The sequence below is a fragment of the Limanda limanda genome, chromosome 3 (assembly GCF_963576545.1).
Source record: "Limanda limanda chromosome 3, fLimLim1.1, whole genome shotgun sequence".
Lineage (NCBI taxonomy): Eukaryota > Metazoa > Chordata > Actinopteri > Pleuronectiformes > Pleuronectidae > Limanda > Limanda limanda.
The window spans coordinates 18,436,592-18,459,927 of NC_083638.1; the positions used below are offsets into that span (position 1 = coordinate 18,436,592).

The following is a 23,336-nucleotide window of genomic DNA, read 5'->3' on the forward strand; positions in this document are numbered from 1 at the left end:
GGTTGCACCTGTTCAGCCACAGGTTCCTCAGATCTCACATCCAGCTCCTCAGCCAGCTCCCCCACCGGTGACCCAGGCTCCACAGGTAAGATATTTATTGAAGTTTTTAAATGTCAAGTTGTTATTACATATTAAATGTTATAATGATAGGGTATTTAGTCTGGGCTATAGCGGATTTCCTATTTGCATCAACAGCTTGTCCCACACTTACAATTTCAGTGTTATCTACTTTATGCGGCTGCACCTACTGCAGCCAAATATCCTCTTAACTTTGTCACGCCATGAATCCGGATAGGTTGGGCCCACAGAAGGATCCACCTGTGGGATCCCTTGTTGTTTACAAAGAAAATAAGCATTTGTTCACTGCATTTGAAGGAAACGTATAAGTGGCACAGCCTGACTATGTGTAGAATCTGAAAATGTACAGTAGATGAATAAACTGAAAGCATCATATACAGTGCACCCATTTTCAATGGGGTTGATGCGTTTTCAAACGCTGAATGTCTTGTCTCCAGGTGACAGAGGTGGTCCAGGCACCAAAGCCTCCTCCCACCAGTGTGGTGGCCAGACCGGTGAGGAGAGCTCCTCCCACAACAATCCAGGATATGAGAAGGTTTCCAGAGATTATCCCGATCCATGAGGTCATTAATGAAGAGACAGCAGAGGAAGACTCCAGTGCTCCAGCATCCGAACGAAATGGTGCGATTCCTGATTAACTGCTACCATAGCAATGCACGAGCTCAAAAGCAAACACTCACTCTGTGATGACAGAGATATTAAACACATCTCCTTTATCAAAAACTCAATAATGCACCTGGACAGTCTTGATGTTAAAACTGTTCAATCACCAGACATTAGTGCTTCACGCAAAGGATAAATATGTGTAATGTTCTCTGTGTGTGTGTTGTTAATCTCATGCAGTGGGATTAAAGGTGAGGAATAGGTCTATTATTACTGATACTTTATATTCACTGTAGAGGTTCCCTGTGGCTTCCTTTTTAAGAAGTGTGTGTATTATTTTCAAGACACTTCAAATTCTCTGTGTTTTTTTTTTCCAAAGGTGATGAGGATTATCAGAGTGCAGCCTACGGTTCACCGTCACTCTCATCCCCTCTGCAACCAGAGAGCCTCCGCCACATCGACAGCAACGCTGCAAGCCTGACCCCAGCCTCGTCCTCCGTCTGCTCTCTGGACATCAAGACTCCAGGCTGGTCACCTGAGCGACGTTCCCCTATGCTGATTGCTTCCCCAGAGAAAAAGACGGGGATACCTGGAGAGTCCAGCACCACACTGTATTTCAGTGCAGAAGCACACTCTCCCTCCAGCGGGAGCTATCTCGGCTGGGGCTCTGAGCTGTCGCCCATCTCCACCTACCGAAGTCCCTACCGGATCAGGGAGGCTCGTTTCATCACGTCCACCCCACGATTGGAGCCTCGAACTGGGGCTGAAATCCTAAGTCCAGCCTCTGTTGTCGTGATTCCTGCCACTCCAGGTACAACACCGGGCACCACCCCCCGTGCTTCCTCCCCTGCTTCTACTACGCCTGGTGCTTCGACACCCGCTGCCTCAACCCCTGGTGCATCCACTCCTGGTGCTACTACGCCCGGTACTCCAGTCATCCCACTCACTCCAGTCATCGCCCACGCTCGTAAACAGATGGTCCAGTATGTGGACAGTAGAGAGAGGGCGGTGTAAGGAGGGTTGGGGGGCTGAGGGGATGGTAAATCCTAGGTGGGGAATGGAAGTCTTTTTTCAGTTTAGCAGTTGAAGATAAACCTAACTTTCTGCTTTATTTACTGGGGAAAGGCTCAGTGTTTGTGTGTATTAATTTGTATTAGTTATTAAAGAATATAAAGTATAATCTTTTTTATACCCTAACATGCAGAAAATGTAGATGCACAGGTGACACAGTGGCAAAATACCTGGAGACCTCTGTAGGGATGTTGGTCGTGTACTGATTGTTCCGGCTCATGTCGCTGCACCTGCCGCTCCCGGGGGGTGCAGCTGCATGAGGAAGGCTTGATTAGTACGAATCTCCTCAAATATGATGCTCTTTGCAGGCTGGGGTAAAAAAACATGTGTTGTAGGGAGACTCAAGCTGTTTACCATCAGAGCTGGTCACAGTGAACTGAAGATGAAATCTGGGTCAGTCATCAATAGAAACATTTCAAAGGTGCTACTAAATGTGGAGCATCGCTTTCATTCATTAACAATGAATAATGGGAATCCAAGCAGAGAAAACCCACAGCAGTGAGGTGTCGTGTTCAGGAAGTGCAGAATTAATAACGTCCATAAGCAAATGAATCATTTAATCCAAGGGGCGGGTTGAGATGACATAAACAATCATGAGAATTGAGGCAAAGTTCATGAAATTATCTTAATGACTATGATTTTTCTAAATGATCCAGGAAATTAAACCAGTTTACAATAAGAACAACATGCTGCCAGGCTGCTGTGCAAAGTCTCTTGTATAATGTAACTCGCCAAACCGGTCTCTTTTTTTACCTGATGAGACTTGTCATTATGTGATCTCGTCCTTTTGTCTGTAGAACAGATTTCACTCTTAACACCTCAATGTCTCCTATGACCTGAGGTTTTATTGCTGTTCATCAGTTATATGTGGCTTTGGATCAAATCGTCTAAATGTTTTGTGTTACAATGAAACCAGGGATCAGTTGTGACAAACAATGACACATTTTCCTAAACCTTGAGATGACGTTAGGCATCTCCCCTCATTCCTCAGTCAGACTGTTACTCACTTTATTTACACAGCATGGTTGATGTTAACACAAGTTACTTTCATACACACAGAGAGAGAGGCCTGCATTTACTCTCTGTAAAATAGAAAAACATTTTATGAATCTTATGCTACACCTTCATGCCAGTCCGTCAGCACTTTACAGCAGAAAAGTTAAAGCTGAGGTTTGTCACGTTAGCCACTAGATGGCTCTAGCATGATATTCTAAAAACTACACCAGGATTATTATGAAGGAATTTAATTAAGCAATATAAAATATTATATCATCTGATCGTTTATTATATTTATTTTTCTTGTGTCTTATGCTGATTTGATTTCATCTTGGTGATTACATATTAATTTCTATCTATAAATATATAATGTTAAAGTTATACAATTATATAGTTATATGAGAGTATATGTATATTACACATCAAATAAATCTATAAATATACAAACAAATTATTTAGACTAACTTCACCATTCACAGACATGCTTTTCCTGACATATAATTTATATTTTATAATATAATTATGAACCATGTATTTTTAAAGGCAAAGAAATTAAATATAATAATGAATGGATCATTTCTGCAGCGAGACATAATTAATGGTTGTGTTGTCTATAACAGAAAGAAAATATTTTCCATGACCAACCCCAAAAATCACATTTTGTTTTGTTTTAATTAGTGACATGTATGAATGATGATGATATATAATATGTGATACATTGGAATTATCATTAAAAATCACATTCAGTAAACACTGAAGCTGGATGTTCATGATCATTTATTGAACGTGGTACGATATTAATGTTGCGCTGAATGAATAACTGTAACTCTAAATTAATGGTTTTCTTCTACATTACGGGAAAAGCTCTAAAACATGTTTTTGATCATGTAAGGAGCAGAATGTAAAATGTGCATTAAGGTAAAGATCATGTGCTGCTATGGGTTTCCAGTTTGGTGAGAGCCAGTATTATGTCATGTTATAATTATTAGTATTTATTTCAATAAGTCATGTTCAAGAATGTTGTGTTTACAGATATCAGTCTTCCGTGTGTATTTGTCTTTTGTTTTGTTGTTTCTTTCCTAAACCAAGCTTTTGGATTTTAGATTTTTTAAACAAAATTACATATATAAAGTAAAGTCGCTTACAAGCAATTCTATTGTTGAGAATATACTGTAAATTCTGGGTTATAGAACAAAGAATATAGAAATATGTGCTTTTGGCAGAACAGCCTTATCCGACCCTGTCATATCCATGTACTTTGACCTGCTGAGAGAAAGAGGAGTCCCTGCATGTTACTCATTCGTACGGACAACACAGATGTATCTATTCCCATAGAGAAAAACGCACCAACTGTAACTACACATGCACACACACGTCACAGTAGCTAACACACATGCTTGAGTGTATGTGTATGCAGAAGCAATAAGGAAGCTAATGAAATGTATATAAGTGCACTGATAAAAAGATAATTTAGTGAAGTCTTGGCTTGATCATCATGAATCAGCACTTTGCCTTGCAGGAAGCTTGTTTCATGTGTTTGTATTGCTTTGTATTAGCACAGTCTAGGCTTTGCTTTGTGTCCCTGCTGTGTGTGATATGATATTTACTTGTGTTTTCTAATTTGAATCATTTTGTATTTTAAACAAAATTCTGATTTTATAATCGTTCACATGTAATGTCCTGAGATGAGCCACAGTGTTTCCAGGTCGTGTGCTAAAGTTTCATGTGTGAACTTGTGGTGTGGGGACACTGACCGGCTGGAGCTTCCTTACGTCACCTCATCGCTGGACGGCCTCCACTTATCAACATGCAGCACCTCATCTGTAGCTATTGATGTGACGACAAAATAAAGTCAATAATCATGATCAGAGTGGTGTGTTGATCAACCTTCATTCATTTACCATCAGGGGAGTTTCAGTATTATCATGAGCTTTAGACACAGGTAGAGATGTGACACAGTGAGTCTAAGTCCAAACCTTATTCTGTGCTTAAGGATATTACATACCACTAAGGCCCCCTTATGAAACCTCATTTTATTTCACCAGATTTTTATGTGGAGCTGCACCAAATTGCACACACTCATTAATATCAGTCCCCCCAACATGTCAGATTTTTTCATCAAGATCTGTGAATTATTCTCTGAGAAATCTGTGAAAATGTCCTATCTCACAATGTTAAACAACGTGAAAGACAAACAAACGCAGATGAAAGCATAATTTGAAAGTCAGATGACAGTCTCATTAAAGGAAGAGAAAGTAATTACACAATCAGTATGTTGTCTGTGGTCAGTCATCCACAGCATGAAACAGCGACACAGCATAATTGCTCTGCATCAGCTGTCAATCACAAGATACTTCTCACAAGAATAAAGAAATGAAAGTCAGGGATACACAGGAATTAGTCTATATTCGAAGCTGTGCATGCATTATTTAGAAAGGTCATCTTCTTTATCAGTGCAGGGCAGTTTTTTTTAAACATTTCCACTGATATCTCACAGAATGATTCATGGATCTTGATGAATAAAAAACAGGCATGTTTAGGAAACTGATCTGTATGAGTGTGTGAACAGGGACTACGGAGGGCTGTTATGGTTTATGTTACTTTGCCTCTGATTCATTATGACTGCTGATGTTTTCGTTTGGAATAAATGTTCCATGCAGAGGCAGCTGTTAACCTTACAAGGTTACATTTGAAAGTACAGTGGTGACCACTTGTCAGAGAGGGGGGGCTTTATCATCACCTATCGGTCATATTAAAGCATTGCAGTTCCACGGTGTCCCACTGGTCCAAACCACCTCATCATTACATGTGCTTCTGAATCACTTATACAAATATAATGATTATTTGTCTCTTTTTTCCAGACACTCAGACACCTGAACTAACCAGAGGAGGGGGCTGGGGGTCCGCTGGTGGGTTTGGTTTCGTCATTGATCACATGAGCAGCGATCATGTGACTGTGTCACGTGCTTTGCGGGATAACTAGTCCTGGACCGTGTCAGTCTCACGCACTTTGTGGTCCGGGGTCCTGCAGACAGGACAAACCTACTGATTCAACTTCACAAGACATACAAAATACAGGTGAGCAGATTTATGTACTATAGTATACTGTAGTTTAACTATAGTATGTTGTTGTTGTGTGTCGACCTGAAACGGCCTCAGTGTGTAACCGACGTGTTTACACCGTGTGTCAGCACTTTGTTCAGTCTGCTCCAGCTCCTCAGGAAGCAGCAGACTTCACACTGATTGAAAACACAGAGCGGTTTAGATCCCTATCGTGTCAGGTCACATTGTTACAGGTCTCATGTTTGTTTTTCACTGGCTGACCCACTTCAGCCTCCTGCTCACAGGGGACATGTGTTCCTAACCTGTAGGTCATTAGCTCAGGGGATTTAACTTGATATCTAAAGTCAGGTGAGTTTGAAACTTAACGCTGAAAAGTCGAGCACAGGGAGAATGGAAAGTGAAAGTGATTTGGAAGAAGCAAAAGGGACCGAGATTTATAAATATGTCAAAGGGGAAGAAAACCTGTAACTGAAACTGGTGAAAATTTTAGATAAAAAAAGGTTATATATTCTCTAGTACAGAGAAATAGGGTTCGACCTTTTTTTATTTGATTACCACGGTAAGTCACGCCTCACCAGGCTTCCTGTCATCAGGCCCGTAGTTCTGTGACAGGAGGAAATTAGTTCGAATTATTACCGCATAGAACAAACACATGTGAGTCATCAGACAATCAGAGAACAGCTACATCTATTGTGCGCCACCGCAGAGACTGCTGCACATGCAGGAGAGAGATTGGAGGACTATAAAACTTGTGCCATTTCTGACTTGATCTGAAACCTCCCACGCACCAACGATGTTCCTTCTCTTCTGATCATCTGTTGGTTTGACATTTAGAGGTGTCAAAAAGCCCATCAAACCCTCCACCATGACTCAGCAAGTTAATGCAGCCTGAGTGAGTCTCGGTATGACGGACGTCTTAAAAATAACGATCACCTGGGTCATGGTTCACTTCTCCAAATCACATCCCCTTTATTGTATCAGTAAGTGTGGGGTTAAACCACTTCTTTAAAAACTGATTTAAATAAATACTTTGGTGTCTTTTATACTTTTTTTGTGGCCCCGAACGTAATCTGTTAGTCCCAGTTTGTCCATTGTCATGTTTTTAAGTTTGCACACAGTTGGTACCTTATGCAGAAATGTAGAAGGTGTAATGCCACAGACATCAGCACAGGCACCAGAATGAAAATAACTTTCCCCCTCCAACAGCTGGTGGACCCACTGACGTCTGTCTATAACCAACATATAACCATAATCTAGATGTTGAAATATTATGTTTTAGAATAAGATTGTGGTATTAAAGCATTTTGAGCTCTTAGTAAAAATGATGGTGGTTAGATTGAACTTTGTCAAGTTGTGTGTCAGTGATCCAGTAATTTTTTTTTTCTTATTTCCTCATGAACGTTTTGTTCTTGTCATTTTTTTCACCTCTGTCATGTGACATGAAACCAGTTTCACGGCTGTTTTTTTCTTTCCTCTGAAAGACCTGGGGCTAGGCGGTTTTCATTGGATCCTCTTATGTAATTTTATTTTTTATTTGTTGTATATTATTCAAACACAATTACAGACAGAATCCCTGAAATACTTAAAGCTGCAGGTTAGTATTTCTCATTGGGTGAATAAAGAAGCACATTATCCTCACTGCTAATGATTCAGCCGGATCTCAACTCTGATGACCCGTCCAGTTATTTTGCACATTATTAATCTTAAGTCGATTTTAAATCTAGTGAATTAGTTTTGTAAGTTGTTTATTGTACATGTTCACTGATGCGGTGAGTTAAACTTCGGGAAAACACTCCAGACTAGCATGACCGAGGATAAGAGGTTTTATTCTGATCTGTGTGTCGGTGAATGCTTGTTCCACTTGTAGCCGCAGCCACTGTGACACTGTGCGGTCAGGTGTGTGTCGAGTTGTGTGGAAAAAGCTTGTGCTCATGCATGGCATTACATTTTCTCAGCCTCAAACTGTCCACAAAACATTTTTCTCCCCTTTTGAGTCCTTTTGTGAATGTGGAGTTTTTTAATCTTTGTGGAATTTTCATTAAGGTCCCCATTTCCTGCTGATATAGTGTATTTTACATTTATATTTCAGTATCTTCTTGTAGCTCTAACTCTATCTCCTGTGGATCTGGAGGTAGCAGAGGGTCGTCCACTCACCAGATAGCCAGTGGTTCGATCCTGGTCTCCTTCAGTCTGCATTCCTAAATGTCCTTGTCAAGATACTGAGCCCCCAAGTTGGCCCTGACGGCTATGCTGATGGATGTCATGTGATAGGCACTGCATATAGAAGCGTTGTGTGAATGCTACTTGTAGTGTAAAGAGCTTTTGAATGGACGATTAGACTGGAAAAAGTGCTATATACAGTAAATATTGTCCTTTTAACATTGTTCAACCTTAAATACTCATTTTGCCTGGAATTTAGTCTGTTTGTTCATGTACAGTTTGTCATTTATGGAAAAGTTTCATAATTTGAATCAGAATTAATATAATTACTACAGCTCATAGTAATGTGATGTGAATAGCTAATTTACCTATTTTTGTCTTTTTTTATGTTTTTCAGACAAAATGTGGCATGCAGCCCTTCTGTTATTGGCTGCAGGCGTGTCTCTGAGCCTGGCCAGACCCCACCTCCAGCCACTGTCCAATGAGATGGTCAACTACATCAATAAGATGAACACTACATGGAAGGTGAGTATGACCCCTGTCAGTGGTTATCATCACTTATGTCTGACTAAATGTCCCATCTCTCCTCCAGGCTGGTCACAACTTCCATGATGTCGACTACAGTTACGTGCGGAGACTCTGTGGAACGATGCTGAAGGGACCTAAACTCCCAATCATGTGAGTCTCAGTTAGACACAGTCTGTCGCTGAGTGTGAAACGCATGAGATCAATGTAAGCTTAGTATTCCATAGCTTGCATATTAGTGAGTGTGAGAATTTGTTGTTTTGTACATTTCCCTAATATGTACACTGTGTACTTTAGCTTGTAAGCAGTGTTTTCAGACTCTGTATAATCACCTGAATCAAATCTGCTTTTCGTTTCATTTCCAAGTTTTAGATAAGTAGCTCATAGTTAAACTGACCTACCTAACCTCTGCAGGGTTCAGTATGCTGGAGACCTGAAGCTGCCTGCAGAGTTTGACTCCAGAGAGCAGTGGCCTGAGTGTCCCACACTGAAGGAGATTAGAGACCAGGGCTCCTGTGGATCCTGCTGGGTAAGGGGGGGGGGGGACTAACTGCTCTAAAGAAGCGACATTATAGCCGTTTTCAGATGTGACATGCGGGTTTAGTCCAGAGAATCGGGTTCAGAGTTAACCACAAGATAGTTTTTCACCCATGCACAACACAGCGGGAGGTTCTCTGCACAGACGTGTTCACAACAGCAACAAATCCTCAATAATCTGCATTATTCAGGTGAGATGTAGCACAGCAGGGCGAGGCAGGAAGTGACGTATTAACTCTGCTGCCAAGATAATAGATCTTTACAACACACCGGCATCTGCTTTTATCGCAACAAACTATCTTGACATCTTAGTCGATGTCTTCTAGAAGTCTGCTGCCACTTTTTCGGAGATATCTTCTTTTCTTTAAGTTTTCATTTGTGCCTCTGACGCTTATTAGAACCCTCCCCCTGCAAGGATCACCTGATGTGTTCACACATCGACTTCTTTTATTTTATTTAAAACAAAAAATGTAATTAAATAAAAGGTCTTCTGTCAAGCTCGCTCACGAGGATCCCCTGATGTATATATTGCATCTTGACGATTGCTGCTAAATTTCGTTGTACACTTAAATGACAATTAAAGGGTTCTATTCTAGTGTACTAGGAGGCCAATCAGAGATCGGGAGGCTCTCACTCAGACATTTGCATTCACACCAGAGCCTTGAGCAGAACCTGTGCCTCCTGAATGAGAAGGGGACGTATTCGCCTGATGTTGTTGTACAGCATGAATCTACAGAAATGGGTTGTTGCAGTAATGTTGGCTGTAAGGGAGAGCTGACTGTCGAGTGTCACATCCAGGTTCTTAGAAGTCTTGGAGGGGGCTACCACAGAGTTGTCAAAGGTAATAGTCAGTTTATGAGAGGGAGAGCCTTTCCCTGGAGGGTAAAGTAGTTCGGTCTTGTCAAGGTTGATTTCCAGGTGGTGTGCGGACATCCACTGAGAGATGTCAGTCAGACAGGCAGAGATTCATGCTGCTTCCTGTGTTTCAGATTGGAGAAAAGACAGGATTCGTTGGGTTTCCCAACTGTTGAGTGAAACCTTCCTTGATTGTCATTTAATCACATCTAGGCCCTTTCGTGTTTTTTCTGGGTTATATGTGTGTTTTGTGACGTACTTTGGTTCTTCTGACCACAGGCTTTTGGCGCTGCAGAGGCCATCTCCGACCGTGTGTGCATCCACAGTGGTGGCAAGGTCAATGTGGAGATCTCCGCTGAGGATCTGCTGACCTGTTGTGAAGCCTGTGGCATGGGGTAAGAAACAGCGTGTGTGAGCAGATTCACTACTTCCAAATGTGACCTACTCTATGAAGACTGTAATCCAGAGGATGAGGAAATGATGAAATGCCTCAATGCAAGCTCACTAGTAAATCATCTCATAAGAAGACGAAGGAAACTACCAAAACTGACCTTCATTAACTACCTTGGGTCATAACATCTATAATCCACAAATACAGTTTCTTTATCAATGCACTTATAAAATTCAGTAATTAGCTAAAGCAAAATATGTCCTGGTAGGGAAAAGGGTTGAATTGATTAATCTTAATTGTTTACAGTGTCAACAGTTTGGAAGTAGAAGCAGTGAGTGAGTGTTTATTGGTTTGGTTGTAAAAACTTGGGATAAGCATGTTTTTGTTTTCCCTCTTTGTTTTTAGATGTAATGGTGGTTACCCCGCGGCTGCCTGGGACTTCTGGACTAAAGACGGACTGGTCTCTGGTGGTCTCTACAACTCCCACATTGGTATGTTTATGATACTTCTATCTGGTGTGTGTGTTTTGTGTGTTTTGTACAGTTCTGACTCCATCTTTGTGTCTACAGGTTGCCGGCCCTACACCATCGCCCCTTGTGAGCACCATGTGAATGGCAGCAGGCCTCACTGCAGTGGAGAGGGTGGAGACACACCTGAGTGTGTCCACACCTGTGAAGCAGGATACTCTCCCAGCTACAAAAAGGACAAGCATTACGGTAAGAAATGCATTATAAATAATTACCTTGTAAGGATTTAGGTTTAAGTGTTTTCATTCATCTTATTATTTAATATTTGTTTTGAATCTGTGTTGATAAAAGCAGTATGAAGAAAAAAATGGCAATTTTTTGTTGACGTGTAGGAGACCATATCGTACACATGCATAAATGGTTTTGTAGAGTTTATTAGAAATTCAGATTGCTCAGTCATTTTTTTAATAGTCATTCTTGTTATTCAAATCCGTTATCAGTAGTTTTATTATTCAATCAATAACCTGGCATACACTCCTTAGTATTTATGTAATATCTGACAAAAATAAACTGTTTGTCGTAAAATAATTGCCAACCATAATGATGGTGAACACACACACTCGCATACACACACATTTACTCTGAGTGTGTTGCAGGTAAATCGTCCTACACCGTGGAGACGAGTATGGAGCAGATTCAGGCAGAGATTTCCCAAAATGGTCCAGTAGAAGGAGCCTTCACCGTCTTTGAAGACTTTGTGATGTATAAGTCCGGTAAGAACACAAGCACCACTGTCAGACTAATGGAGTGTAAATATAAGTAATGCTACTTAATACTCAGTACAGTGTAATTGCTGACTGGATTTATAAAATGTTGTTTCTGAAGTTCTCTCTAACTTTTTTTATTTTTTTGGGGGGCCTTTCCTCCAGGTGTGTATCAGCATGTGCATGGATCTGCTCTGGGTGGTCATGCCATCAAGGTCCTGGGTTGGGGGGAGGAGGATGGCGTCCCCTACTGGCTCTGTGCCAACTCCTGGAACACTGACTGGGGTGATAACGGTGAGCAGTTTTCTTGTATAATACATTGTACCAGTGTATATAATAAATGTGGTACTTCCCCAAAGTCAACTTACGGCTCACAAGATATGATGTTGTTTAACTACAGTTACAGTTTTAGTCCTATACGATTAGTCATACTTAATGTTGTGACGCCATTGAAATAATGCATGCAGGTTACCACATTAATATACCAATTTACATAAAATACCTGCAAAAATATGATTAAAAAAATGTGATACAACCTCCCGAAAACAACAACAATGAAACATTTAAATACAATTAAAACAGAAGTCGAGGATCCTTTCAATAATTCAAAATAACCAGATTTACAATATCAGTACATCTAGATACTGAGAAACACATTACTCATGTGATGATAACTTTTGATAAATGTGTGAACTGTCCTGTTGACTGTTTTTTATATCTGGTCTTCAGGATTCTTTAAAATCCTGCGTGGGTCCGATCACTGTGGTATCGAGTCTGAGATGGTGGCAGGAATTCCCAAATAAATCCTGAGGTAAGACAACAAAACAATCAATGACCCCAAACCAAACTGGTTTTACTGGTTGCATGTAAAGTGAAACTCTAATCTCATTAACTGACTGGAATGCATGGATTAGTATTTGTACACAAACCTCACTGATCTGAGTTAGCTCACATTTCAACCTCATCGTCTCTCATTTCATGTCTGAGAGGCTTTTCTCTCAATAAATGTTTAATGGTATTAATGTGGCCTCACTGGTTCTTTTTTTGTCTTGCAGGTTTTTAGCAGCAGTGGCCATTTTAAATCACTAGAGGGTGACACACTCCTGCATTTAGTAGCAAAGCGTTTAAAGTCCAGTGAGAACCATGCACACAAGATTCTTTCTACAGCAAACTGAACAAATTCCAGAGTAACCTTCACTTCATGTAGGTGGATTAGCAGATGGGGTATGACAGCCAAAACTTGCCTGAGCACAATTCATCATGTTGAATTCAAGGTGGTTCTGTGAACGGTCTGGTTCTTTCCGTTTTTTTTAAAGGGTAATCAAGGTTGCACTGGAAGTAAATGTTTTTTAAAGACACGTATGTGCATTTCATTTCATCTCAGGTGATTGGAAGCAGACTGTCAGCTGATTCAATTTGTTCCCCTGTTGTCACAATGTTTTTCCGCAAGACTTTTTAGAGAAATACAGCCCCTAATGTTTTTAAAATTTTTAAGTAATCATAGCTTTCATGGTAATTGCCAGTTTTTATTCAATTGTTTTTTAAATTTTATTGCCACTAATGCCACTCTACAATTTCTGGAAATATTCCTTACAACTGGTGCCTGTTAGTGTTTTTAAACTTTAGTAGCAGATGAAAAACTGACTTTTTTATTTTATATGCTTGTGAATGAGATGTTGTTGGCCTGTAGCCAAAAAATATTGGCACACTAATGTTCTGAATTAAATAAAACATTCTTGGTTCCCAGTATGGTGTCATTCATCTTGAACATGCATGCTAGATCCACTTCGTAGAATTTCATCTGACTGACTGATATGAAGCCTCTTGCACAAGATAGGGTTGAGTCAGCAAGGAAATGTGGGTCAGGGTGTGAAGGTTAAACGGGTAATTAGGTATGAGTCAGAACCATTCTGATGGTCGATAATAAACATTGTTAGTGTCTGCTGCATTTAAACTTTCCATCCAGATCTTTTACAAAGGTAAAAGTAGCAATATTGTATAGAAAGACTCACAAGTTATGATAACTGCATTCAAAACTTTAAAGAGTCCAAAAATACTGGCATCAGAAGTATCAAAAGTCCTCATTATGTGGAGTTGACTATTGTCACACTGGTTCATAACGACCAATACATTAATATTAACATCACTGTAATGTTGCAGGCTAATTATAATATATTTGCTTTATCTACTGCAAACTTATAAAGGTACGTCACAATAAAAGGGATTGGCTGGGTCTTTAAATGTGTAAGAGGAACCAGTAAATCAAATTCTAACCGAGTCAGCTGGGATAGATCACGTTGACTAGAAGTTGGCGCTTAAGAACAGACTTAATTGATGAGAAATTAAGCCCCAACAAAGTTTAAACGGGTTACAATGTTGGAAACGGTCAAACTATTACGTTCTCTTCCGCCTTGTTGTCATCAAAACAAACACTCCCCTTGGTAGTAGACTACAACATACGCTTGTTTCTCTCACCAGCGTCCGCCCCTCACCAACCTTGTCAGTGGTTCAAGTTTAGAAACACACGGGAAAGACGCTAACTTCTGAACAGATGTGGACAGCGGTTGTTAGACGTCCCCGTGGCTCACAGAGACTGTGTGGTTGTGTTATTGTTCATCACTAATATCTTATATACAGTAAAGTATTCGTCCAGCTTTGGGACACTCCGGTTCTCAAAACAAGCCACCACCGGAGCGTCTGGCTCTGTACTGGTGGACGCAGCCGGTTCAAGTCAGACTGAGCGACCGGCAGCCAGCGATGGAGGCAGGAAGCCGGGTATCGTGGGTGAAATACGGGCCTGTGCTGTCCCTGCTGGTGGTTCTCCTGGCTATCTGGTTCCGCTCACCCCAGAGTGATGTGTTGGAAGACCGGCTGGACACGGTGCTGTCCTCCCTGCTGCGGGCGGAACAGAAAGTCGGCATGAACGACGTCGCCAGACCGAGAGTGGCTGTCGGTGAGTGTTGGGAGCGAGCTAACGTTAGCTAGCATAGCCTGGCTGGAGACAGTCATGGCGACTCTGGGTTTTTGTTATCGAGCTGTCCCGAAATGAAAGAAACACCCAGAAGAGCTGCAGAGGAAGTCATGGGGATGTTAGCTGACGGAATAACAAACAGAGTTGACAGAGTTGCCCCTGCTCGTTGTAACATGCAGTAAAGCTAATGCTGTCCAGGGCTTTCTCGCGTCATTTAAATGCAACGAAACCTTTATTTTTTTATTCTATGTGAACTGACAAGAACTAAATTAGGTACATAACCTGTGTTACTGGTGCACAATACATTATGAAGGAGATTTAAACCAAGTGTACTATGTTAAATCTAGACCTAAGACAGGGAAGAGTAATGTAGTGATGAAGAGGAGGATGAGGTTGCAGAGGTGTGACTATGAATGATCTGCACAGTCATCATCATATTGTTTGATCAGCTTGACAAACAAAGAGAAAACATCCTGATGCTAATTGAGCTTAAACTGACAAGTGCTAAGACAAATATGGTGCCAACATGTGAACCATGAATGTGTGGGAACCATCTGAACTAGTTTCTTCCTTATGTCATTGGTATAGATGTTTCCCTATTTGTGGGATATTGAAGCATAATTTCTGGATAGAGAAGATGCATCATTCATCTTAATATACAGTCTATGTCTATAACCACATCTTATTCACATTCCCGGCCAGTCTGTAGTTGGTGAGCCCCTTCCTCCTCTGTTAACAATGCGCATTAAGCACTTTTAAGGGATGGGATTACTCACCAGAATATTACAACCTACTAGGGCCCGGCGTCAGTAAACATGGTTATATTAGTGATCGATCTGTGTCTCCTCTGTCATGATCTTATCCCAAAATCTTGTCCTTTGAACCATGATACAGTGGCACCACAGAAGTGATCAGCATATCTCTCCAACCTTTACTCCGTTCAACAACTGGCTCCACTGTGCCGTCAGACCTGTTACTAGTAGTAGTATAGTTTCAGATATAACAACATCACGTCAGACCAGTCACACCACATAACAATTCTTTAACAAATCCTCCTGTAGTGCTATTAGATGTGTCTTGTTGTGGATTTAGTAAAATACTTAGTACAGGCTTGTTGACATTCAACAAAAAGCACAACAAAATGCATCACATGAGGAAAAATACAAGGTTACAATTTTACTGAAAACAAATTGTAAGAAAAAGTCCTAGATTGCTGGCAAAGAGCAAAGAAACGGAATTAAGCAGTTACACGGAAGTTAAAATGTCTACCCCATTTTTTTGCCCCCTGGCTTCTCTAGCAGGTTGCTTACACAGGTGGGCTATCAGGGGGGTTAACCTTATTTTGGCCTTTGTTTACAGTTGAGAGAAAATGTTTGTAGTTCAAGTTATGTATTGATAAGACATATGTTGGACCAAATGAATGAGACTGAAAAACAACTGATATTTGACCAGCAGACAAATATCATTGCTGCTGCATGATCTCTCTCTGCTCACTTTACTGACATTGTCATTGCTCTCACAGTGTTTCCCCCAATAGTTATTTTTTTGTTACTTCTAGAAGGATTAAATCGTGAAGTACTTTTAACAAAGAAATAACGGAACATGTTCAATATACGTATAAAAAAGATGAACAGCTAATCTCCACTTACTCCCACTCGCCAAAAATCGAGCCAAAATATATCAGAAACTCAGTCATCTTGCACTGATGATGTTATTTGGAGCCAGAGTCTGCGCAGTAACGACCAGGGGATAGAGCCCTCGGTTTTGAGGTTCCATTAATAACCAGGGTTAACCAATCGCAAGTCAGTCTCAGCTGTCAGTCATGACGTTTCACCCTGTTTATTGCATCAATAACTAATTCAAACTAAACTTATAGGAAAGAAGAATACTTGAAGACACACTAATGTAATATGAACTACCTAAAATGTCAGAAACCCTCTTTGGGAAACATTTATGTACTTCGACTTTTTGTTTGACCCATGTCCCATCCACTAAGACAAGGCAAGATCTCTATACTACAACGAGCTGTCAGGTGGCAATCAAGACACTTTGGATTTAATTTTGGGTGTGCTACATTTCTTCCATTTTTCTTTACAGGTTTCCTGCCATCCCTTTGGTCCTTCAGCTTATCTATTCCCTCATGTTGGCCCAAGACGTTTGGTTTTAAATTTACATGTTTTTATCTAGCATCTAATGGTGTTTTTCTCTCTGCTCTTCGCCCACAGGATTTGGAGGTTGTGTTGACCTGATAGTAGATGGGGTGACATTGCTTAATAAGATCAGCCTCCCTCTCACAGACCACCCCCTGCATCATGACTACATAGAAAGCACAGAACAGTTGGCTCAGAGCTTTGCCTACTTCTTTGCACCTGGAGCAGCTGCAGAGTAAGTGGTTTCATTAGAGCTGGCTTTAAAAGTGCATGTGCTCAGACAAATATTTGCATACTTTAGTTTTCTCTGTGCTAGAACTGGTTTGCTGAGTTTTCACGTTTATATGCAGCTTGTAACTGGACACTCACAATCCAACATGAACGTGTTGGTTTTTGTAAGTGGCATACAATCAATCAAGTAGAACTCTTTATTCCATCATCTTTAAATGTTCTATCTATTTTCCATACAAAGTAGTTTTGCCAAGCAAAAGTAATGAGTTTTCAAATCCTCTTTGTGTGTGTTTCGTGCTGGTCTGTTTTGCATCATTACTGTTTATTGGTTAGTGGCAGTGTTTCTTATTATTATGTATTTATGTAGTTCAACTCCTTCACCCTCTCTTTCATGTCACTGTTGTTCCTGTCCTGACACTTGAGAGCCCTTGTTAATTGTCTGAACTGAAGCCTAAAGGCAACAAGCCTTACACAAGCATCATGGACAGAATGGACAATGGAATGTTTGTGAGAATGAGAGTGAATAACTTTCTATTAGCCACGGAAACCAGGTCTTTGTCAGACTTAAGTTATTTCTCTGGTCTCTTTCTTTAATGTTGTCTTGGGAGCTAATGATTATAAATACTGATGTTGATTAAACGTGTAAACAGTCTGAGATGTAATTTTAATGCACTTAATAACTAAATAGCCTGAATCTTCAGGGTGTTACACTGTGGCTGGTTAGTCTAATCTCTTAAAGTAGCATACAGTATAGACTGTTTCTAGAACAGTCTCGTGTTTTTTGCCTTCAAGCTCAAACATGTAAGTATCTTCGGCTTTCAATGACTCTTCATGGCCTAAAACAAGTCTGTCTTGTTGCTATAAGACAAACAGTTGCAATGATCACAGACTTAAGTCTTGTTTAAAAAATAAAAGGGAGTGTTGCTGGATCAGGTTCTGGTCTCTCCGTTTTGATTTTGTTTCACTTTGTTTTTTATATCTTTGTGCTGCAGGCGTTTTATGCTGAACGACACTCTCTTTAATGAGCTGGTTGAGGCGTCCCGTGACCTACCTGGGAACAGATGGGCAGTTGGTGGCAATGCTCCGGTGATGGCTGGTCGCATGGCAACTGAGGGATGCGATGTGTTGCTAGGGGGAAGCTTCAGCCCGGACTTTGTAGATGTCCTGTCCCAGCACATCTCAGGTAAACACAAGAATCCACACTGGCAGACCCTTTTCTACCTTCCAGCAAATATCCGTCTCCTCACATTTATTTCCTACAATCATTTTCCTGTATCCAGAAATTTCTCCCTGTTCTTCTTCTGCCTTCTTTACCTTCTAATTCCCACTCCGGTCCTCTCCACTGTCATTAACCCACTTTCCCCTGTCTTTGCAGTGGCAGGCAACATCGTTGAAGAGCCGGACATTCACCTGATCCTCGAGTATCCATCTGGAGCGAAATGGGGAAACTACACCTCCCGAAGAGCCAACAGGTATATGGAGCATTTGTTGGCTGTTGAGGGATCTTGAGGATTCAGTGTGTATCTGAGTGCTTATATTAGGGCTGTCAATATATCTAAAATGTACTGTTCTCCCGATCTCTTCTTGCGCGAAATCAGTATTGCAAAAGGCTGCTTGAACTGTGATAAATGGTATTCCATGTGCCAGGCATTCTCGCTCTTCATGTGAATATATTTGGCCAATCAGATGGAGCCCTACTGCCCTGGATAATACATTAAAGATATTCAGATTATTGACAGGTTTTTCTTGGATGGAGAATTGCGAGCAACCTACTTCAAATTACTTACCGCCTTCCGAGAACATTCTATTACAGTGCCCTGGACAAATTAATTTATATAAGTGGTTGATTGCTATTACTATATAAAATTGTGTGGCTTCCTTATTATAGTCCCAGAATCTGAGGAAAAGCTAACGGCACACAGTGACTGCTGCTCTTTTCTTTTCTCTAGCTCTCTCTAAGACAAAGATAATGTCTCTGACTCTACTCACTGTATGGTGTTTTTGTTATCTGTGAAACCAAAGCAGAAAGACTTAAACACTGTATTCTTAAGCATTTGGTTATTTATTGCAAGTCAATCGTCATCACAACATTTAACGTTATTGGATATCTTATGTTTTCCTAATATAATGCAGCCCTAGTTTATATTTGACATTTTTCACCATGTTGCACTATAAGCTGTGTATACATTAGTGTTTGACCGTGCATGTGTTGGTGCTCTGTAGATATATCGTCCACAGTGATGACCACAACCCCTACTTGGCCTCCATGGAGGAGTTTGCTGAGAAACTTGAAGACTTCCAACCAGATCTGGTGGTGGTGGGCGGCCTACAAATGATGGATAACTTCCCCTTCCAGTCAGGTCAGAGGAGATAGTTGACAACCTTTAATTTGAAGCAAATTTGGAAAATGTAATATTAGAGTCTGCTGCTTTGTTTCGGATAAGGGAAATGAGATATGATCACTCGTAGTATCTCAATTTTTCTTGCACTTGTTTGCTGGGAAGATGTTGGGATGATTTTGATTCCAAGTCAAACTATGGCACAGCAATGAGTGATGGCTTCTCCTTATGGGTACTTGTCTATTCTGAGTTAATTTAAAGGTTGTGTATGTATTTTATATTTAAATACACATGTAAATATGTATGTATTTGTGAATTTTATGCAAATAAGAGAGTTTGACTGAGATTAGCCTCTGATATCTCACATCCTCTTCTTTCAAATCTTAACCTCTGTCTTTTCCTTTCATCATTCCAGGTGAGCGTGAAGCTCTCCTCTCTCGCCTGGCCGACCTGCTGTCCTCCTCGTCTCCTCAGATCGGCATCCATTTTGAGATGGCCAGTTTTGTTGAAGAGAGTATAATGGAAGACCTGCTTCACTATGTCATTCCCCATGTATGTATGACTGAACAATTACATTAATCATCACATTCATTTCCACATATTTCTCAGATTGATTATACAAAGAAACAGGTGAATACCACTATGAGGAATTTTAGGTCAGGTTTACCTAGTTAAATTTGTCAAAAAAACTTGTGATCAAAACAGTTGTGACTGATGTTTTATTGTTGTATTTTCATGTTAATATGAGTATTTCTTTGAGTTTTTCTGTCTTTTGCTCACATCTGAACTCTAATGTGAGAGAATAAAACAAACACATCAGTGCGTGTCTGGGATTGGAGGAGAGCAGAGGAGCAGAATCACCTGCTCAATGACAGGTGGAGCTCACAGTCATTGAGCTACACCTGAAATCGACCTACATGCCACTGTTTTGTTTTATAGTGTTAATAGTCTTTTCTTTTTATTTATAAATTGAAGGCTTCATGGCCACTGTGGTTTTTTGTATGTTCAAATATTTTTTACAAAGGAGTGTGTGTTGAAGGAAATGGGATTTTGTCGTGGTTACAAATTGGGTATTGAGAATCGTAGAAATGTCATGGTATCGGTATCGACTACTACATTTTTGATATGGTGACATCCCTAATAATAAAATTCAACCATATTCAGAACTCTTGATTAGTAATTAAAGGAATATGGTTGGTGCTATTTTATTATTGTATTACAATAAAGGAATATCAAGGGATACCACACTTTTGTTTAATCCCTCATCCTGTTGCTGTGTCTGCAGGCGGACTCAATGGGGATGAATGAGCAGGAGCTTCCCAACCTGCTCAGCCTGCTGAAAGGCTCCAACATCACCGTGTTGTCAGACCCAAACCCTCGTGTGGCTACTGTCCTCGACCAGATGAGGGAGGTCTATCGCATTCTGAACCAGCGCCACGAGGATGCAAATGATGCTGCTGCAGAAAGTGACACAGACGGTGCAGAAGCGGGCGGTAAGTCTCTGACCCGGCTCCACGTCCACACGCTGGCCTTTCAGGCCATGATCGTGACCCATGGCTCTCAGTGGAAGAACACCATGTCAGCCACGGCCAAGGCGTCTCTCACTGCTAACCGCCATGTCTGTGGCTCCGATGACATCGACCCCGGCAAGGCAAGGCTCATCATGGATGACTCATTCTCTGTCAGCCGACGAGAAGGCAGCCAGCGTATCCCTCTGCAGGAGACCAGGCCTGTCAGCTGCTGGGATGAGGAGGACTACGAGATCTGCGTGGCCCCCGTGCTGGTGTGCACTGAGGTCTACCAGACTGCAGGTGGAGGGGACAACGTCTCAGCTGCAGGCCTTGTGCTGCAGATCTAAACACAGACACTGATTGTCTATCTGTGTGAATAATGCTGATATTTGTTTGCAACAACGTGACTCTGGAAACTTGGTCTAGGTATGATGCAAAATAGTCTTGGCAAACACAGGTGCTGATTGTGAAAGGTACCAGGCTAATGCTATCCCACTATCAGCTCATGGCCTAGGTGGATCATTAGGGAAAAGGAATATCACTCTTGGGAGTTAAATGATGGGGTACAGTTGTTATTAATCAGGTTAAACCATGTTTTAAATTAATTAGCTCACTGTTGATTTGTTTTGTAGGAGCTACAGAAAAAATTACCAAAAAATGACAGATTTGTAAATAGGGTACGGGTGTGTATACTTTGATTCAGATTTATACATACTGTATAGTATGTATTCCTAGTGCAAAGCCCTCAGGTATCCAGTTTATTTGATTTTTAGAATGAGCAGACACTGCCCTGTTTTGTCACACACCCGCCATCATTCTAATCCATCATCTGACTAGTGATTTTAATAAACCTATTCTATTTCTCTGAGGCCTTCAGTCAGGATGACAGAAAGAGGGATGAGGTTTGCATAAAGTCATAGAGATACTTTCATATAGCCGCACTAGGTAGCTCGAGGCATTTTTGAATTACGTGTCAAGACATTAAATGCATCATATCTGCTGTGTTTACAGAGCAGAAGACTGCAGGGCTGCTTCTCTTCTGTTCTAAGAAACTCTTTGTGCTTTCAAACATGTGACTCTACTATGCAGTAGACATATCCAAAAGCTGAATCTTTGGCGTCTTGGCGGCATGTTTATTAGGTGTTTTCACGTACTTAAAGTGGAAGGGTCCAACCAATTAACAGGCCTTTTAAAGAAAGTTAAAGAAGAGCTTGTCTAAAGCTGAGAAGTTAACAACATCTGATCCGTTTTAACGACAAGATTTTTGTCCTGCCTCCTCCCTTTCCTGTCTTTTAAAGTAGAAAGCTGGTAAGGTCATCACCTCATGTTCTTCCCAGTATACATTAATGTGAAAAATGTGCAAACTGCTTTGGGTGAGTTTGACTTGTAGTAGGATTTTCATTCTTCTGTGTCCGTGAAAGTGCAATAATGCAAAAACTAAGTTAAGAGACCACTGTAGGTAGCTGGGTATGATGTCACAAATTTATTCTCTACCTCCATGCTGTTTCTTCCTCTTCGTGTCATTTCCCATGTTTCTTTGACATTTTTCTATGATGTGTAAAATTTCTTCTTGTGTTTGTTAATGTTTTCAGGACCAAATAACAAGTGTGTACTGCCCCAGTCAACGCTGCTGTAAAGGGGAAGTTATTGGAAGACAGTTCTCACACTTTCACATACTATGGCTTGATGTCATGGAACATGATCTCACCACTAGTTTTAGATTTTCTACATGACCAACACTATCATCACACTCCACTTTTTTTTCTTTTCAGAATTAAATCACTTGTCTTTGAAACTGTATGTACAGAAGCAACTGGAATTGACTGGGAATGATGCAAATTATAATTTCTCACTTTATCCAAATCGAACATTCCACCACAGACCAAGCTTCAGTTACTTTCTCCATTCAGACTCAAGTTTGTTTCACAAGTTTTTTTTACTGTTTCCTAAAACTTGTTTGTTAAACTCCCTTTCAGTGAGAAACACATTTATTCATGTTACATTGCAACGTATGATCCAGAGAAAAGTCTGATAGTAAAGGAATCCCTTTTTAAAGTGTCTATGTTTTAAGACTGTACTGATTTGATGTGGTTGTTTGAAGATGCTGAAGACAAATGAGCCACTTTCTGTCTTGGTGAGTGAAAAGGGAACGTTTAATACAGACCTTTTCAATTACTGAAGGGTTGTGTTCTGTTTTCTAATGTCCGATTTGAAGCTGAGGGTAATGGGTCGTGTTTTTACTGTGAAATGGGAACAAAATCTAAAGATTCATCCATCAATATTTGGATGAGACCTCAGCATGAATTCATGCTTCTAAAGAGAATGTTTGTGTTTGCTACTATATCATAATCACTTTAATCTCTCCAAGAACTCATGTCGCTCATGTTCCAAAGCTGTGTTCAATGTGTCATGCATGTTTATGATTCAATGCAAAATCACCAGAGATAAACTGCTATGCTGATGAAGCAACCACTGCTTTGTTTTTTGATTTATTCATTCATTTTTATTACTGGGGTCATTTATTGAAAACTTTCTACCATCGGCTATAGACAAACAATGTAATGCCCATACTGTGGCCAAGTGAGGCCAGAGTGTTTCTTCATTAAGTTGCAGTGTACTGAACT

At 40.6% G+C, this 23,336-nt stretch overlaps 3 protein-coding genes across 3 annotated transcripts in view; all 3 read left to right on the forward strand.

Annotated features, from left to right (window-relative positions):
* The window catches only part of xkr5b (XK related 5b), an 8,530-nt gene extending 6,835 nt beyond the window's left edge, over positions 1 to 1,695 (forward strand). The window contains exons 11-13 of the mRNA XM_061067553.1: positions 17 to 85; positions 516 to 699; positions 1,061 to 1,695. Coding sequence (XP_060923536.1) covers positions 17 to 85; positions 516 to 699; positions 1,061 to 1,695 — 888 coding nt within the window. The remainder of the gene's footprint in view (positions 1 to 16; positions 86 to 515; positions 700 to 1,060) is intronic.
* Positions 1,696 to 5,717: 4,022 nt separating this feature from the next.
* On the forward strand, positions 5,718 to 13,256 carry ctsba (cathepsin Ba). The gene is made up of 11 exons (XM_061067865.1): positions 5,718 to 5,826; positions 8,369 to 8,496; positions 8,564 to 8,649; positions 8,911 to 9,025; positions 10,168 to 10,283; positions 10,685 to 10,770; positions 10,849 to 10,995; positions 11,403 to 11,519; positions 11,676 to 11,804; positions 12,240 to 12,321; positions 12,566 to 13,256. Exons 2-10 carry the CDS (start codon positions 8,374 to 8,376, stop codon positions 12,311 to 12,313), a joined length of 993 nt encoding a protein of 330 aa, XP_060923848.1. The 5' UTR covers positions 5,718 to 5,826; positions 8,369 to 8,373; the 3' UTR covers positions 12,314 to 12,321; positions 12,566 to 13,256.
* Positions 13,257 to 14,152: 896 nt separating this feature from the next.
* On the forward strand, positions 14,153 to 23,181 carry adpgk2 (ADP-dependent glucokinase 2). Its single transcript, XM_061067904.1, has 7 exons — positions 14,153 to 14,463; positions 16,707 to 16,866; positions 17,855 to 18,045; positions 18,238 to 18,334; positions 19,086 to 19,222; positions 19,617 to 19,753; positions 20,487 to 23,181. Exons 1-7 carry the CDS (start codon positions 14,268 to 14,270, stop codon positions 21,057 to 21,059), a joined length of 1,491 nt encoding a protein of 496 aa, XP_060923887.1. The 5' UTR covers positions 14,153 to 14,267; the 3' UTR covers positions 21,060 to 23,181.
* The last annotated feature ends 155 nt before the right edge of the window (positions 23,182 to 23,336 follow it).

What these genes read in the sequence shown, in the direction of transcription:
- ctsba (XM_061067865.1), top strand. Translation starts at nt 8,374, where the DNA reads ATGTGGCATGCAGCCCTTCTGTTATTGGCTGCAGGCGTGTCTCTGAGC. An exon ending in GCTCCTGTGGATCCTGCTGG is followed by an intron (nt 9,026 to 10,167) that starts GTAAGGGGGGGG and finishes TTCTGACCACAG; the next exon opens with GCTTTTGGCGCTGCAGAGGC. An exon ending in CTTTGTGATGTATAAGTCCG is followed by an intron (nt 11,520 to 11,675) that starts GTAAGAACACAA and finishes CCTTTCCTCCAG; the next exon opens with GTGTGTATCAGCATGTGCAT.
- adpgk2 (XM_061067904.1), top strand. Translation starts at nt 14,268, where the DNA reads ATGGAGGCAGGAAGCCGGGTATCGTGGGTGAAATACGGGCCTGTGCTG. An exon ending in GCACCTGGAGCAGCTGCAGA is followed by an intron (nt 16,867 to 17,854) that starts GTAAGTGGTTTC and finishes TTTGTGCTGCAG; the next exon opens with GCGTTTTATGCTGAACGACA. An exon ending in TTCACTATGTCATTCCCCAT is followed by an intron (nt 19,754 to 20,486) that starts GTATGTATGACT and finishes CTGTGTCTGCAG; the next exon opens with GCGGACTCAATGGGGATGAA.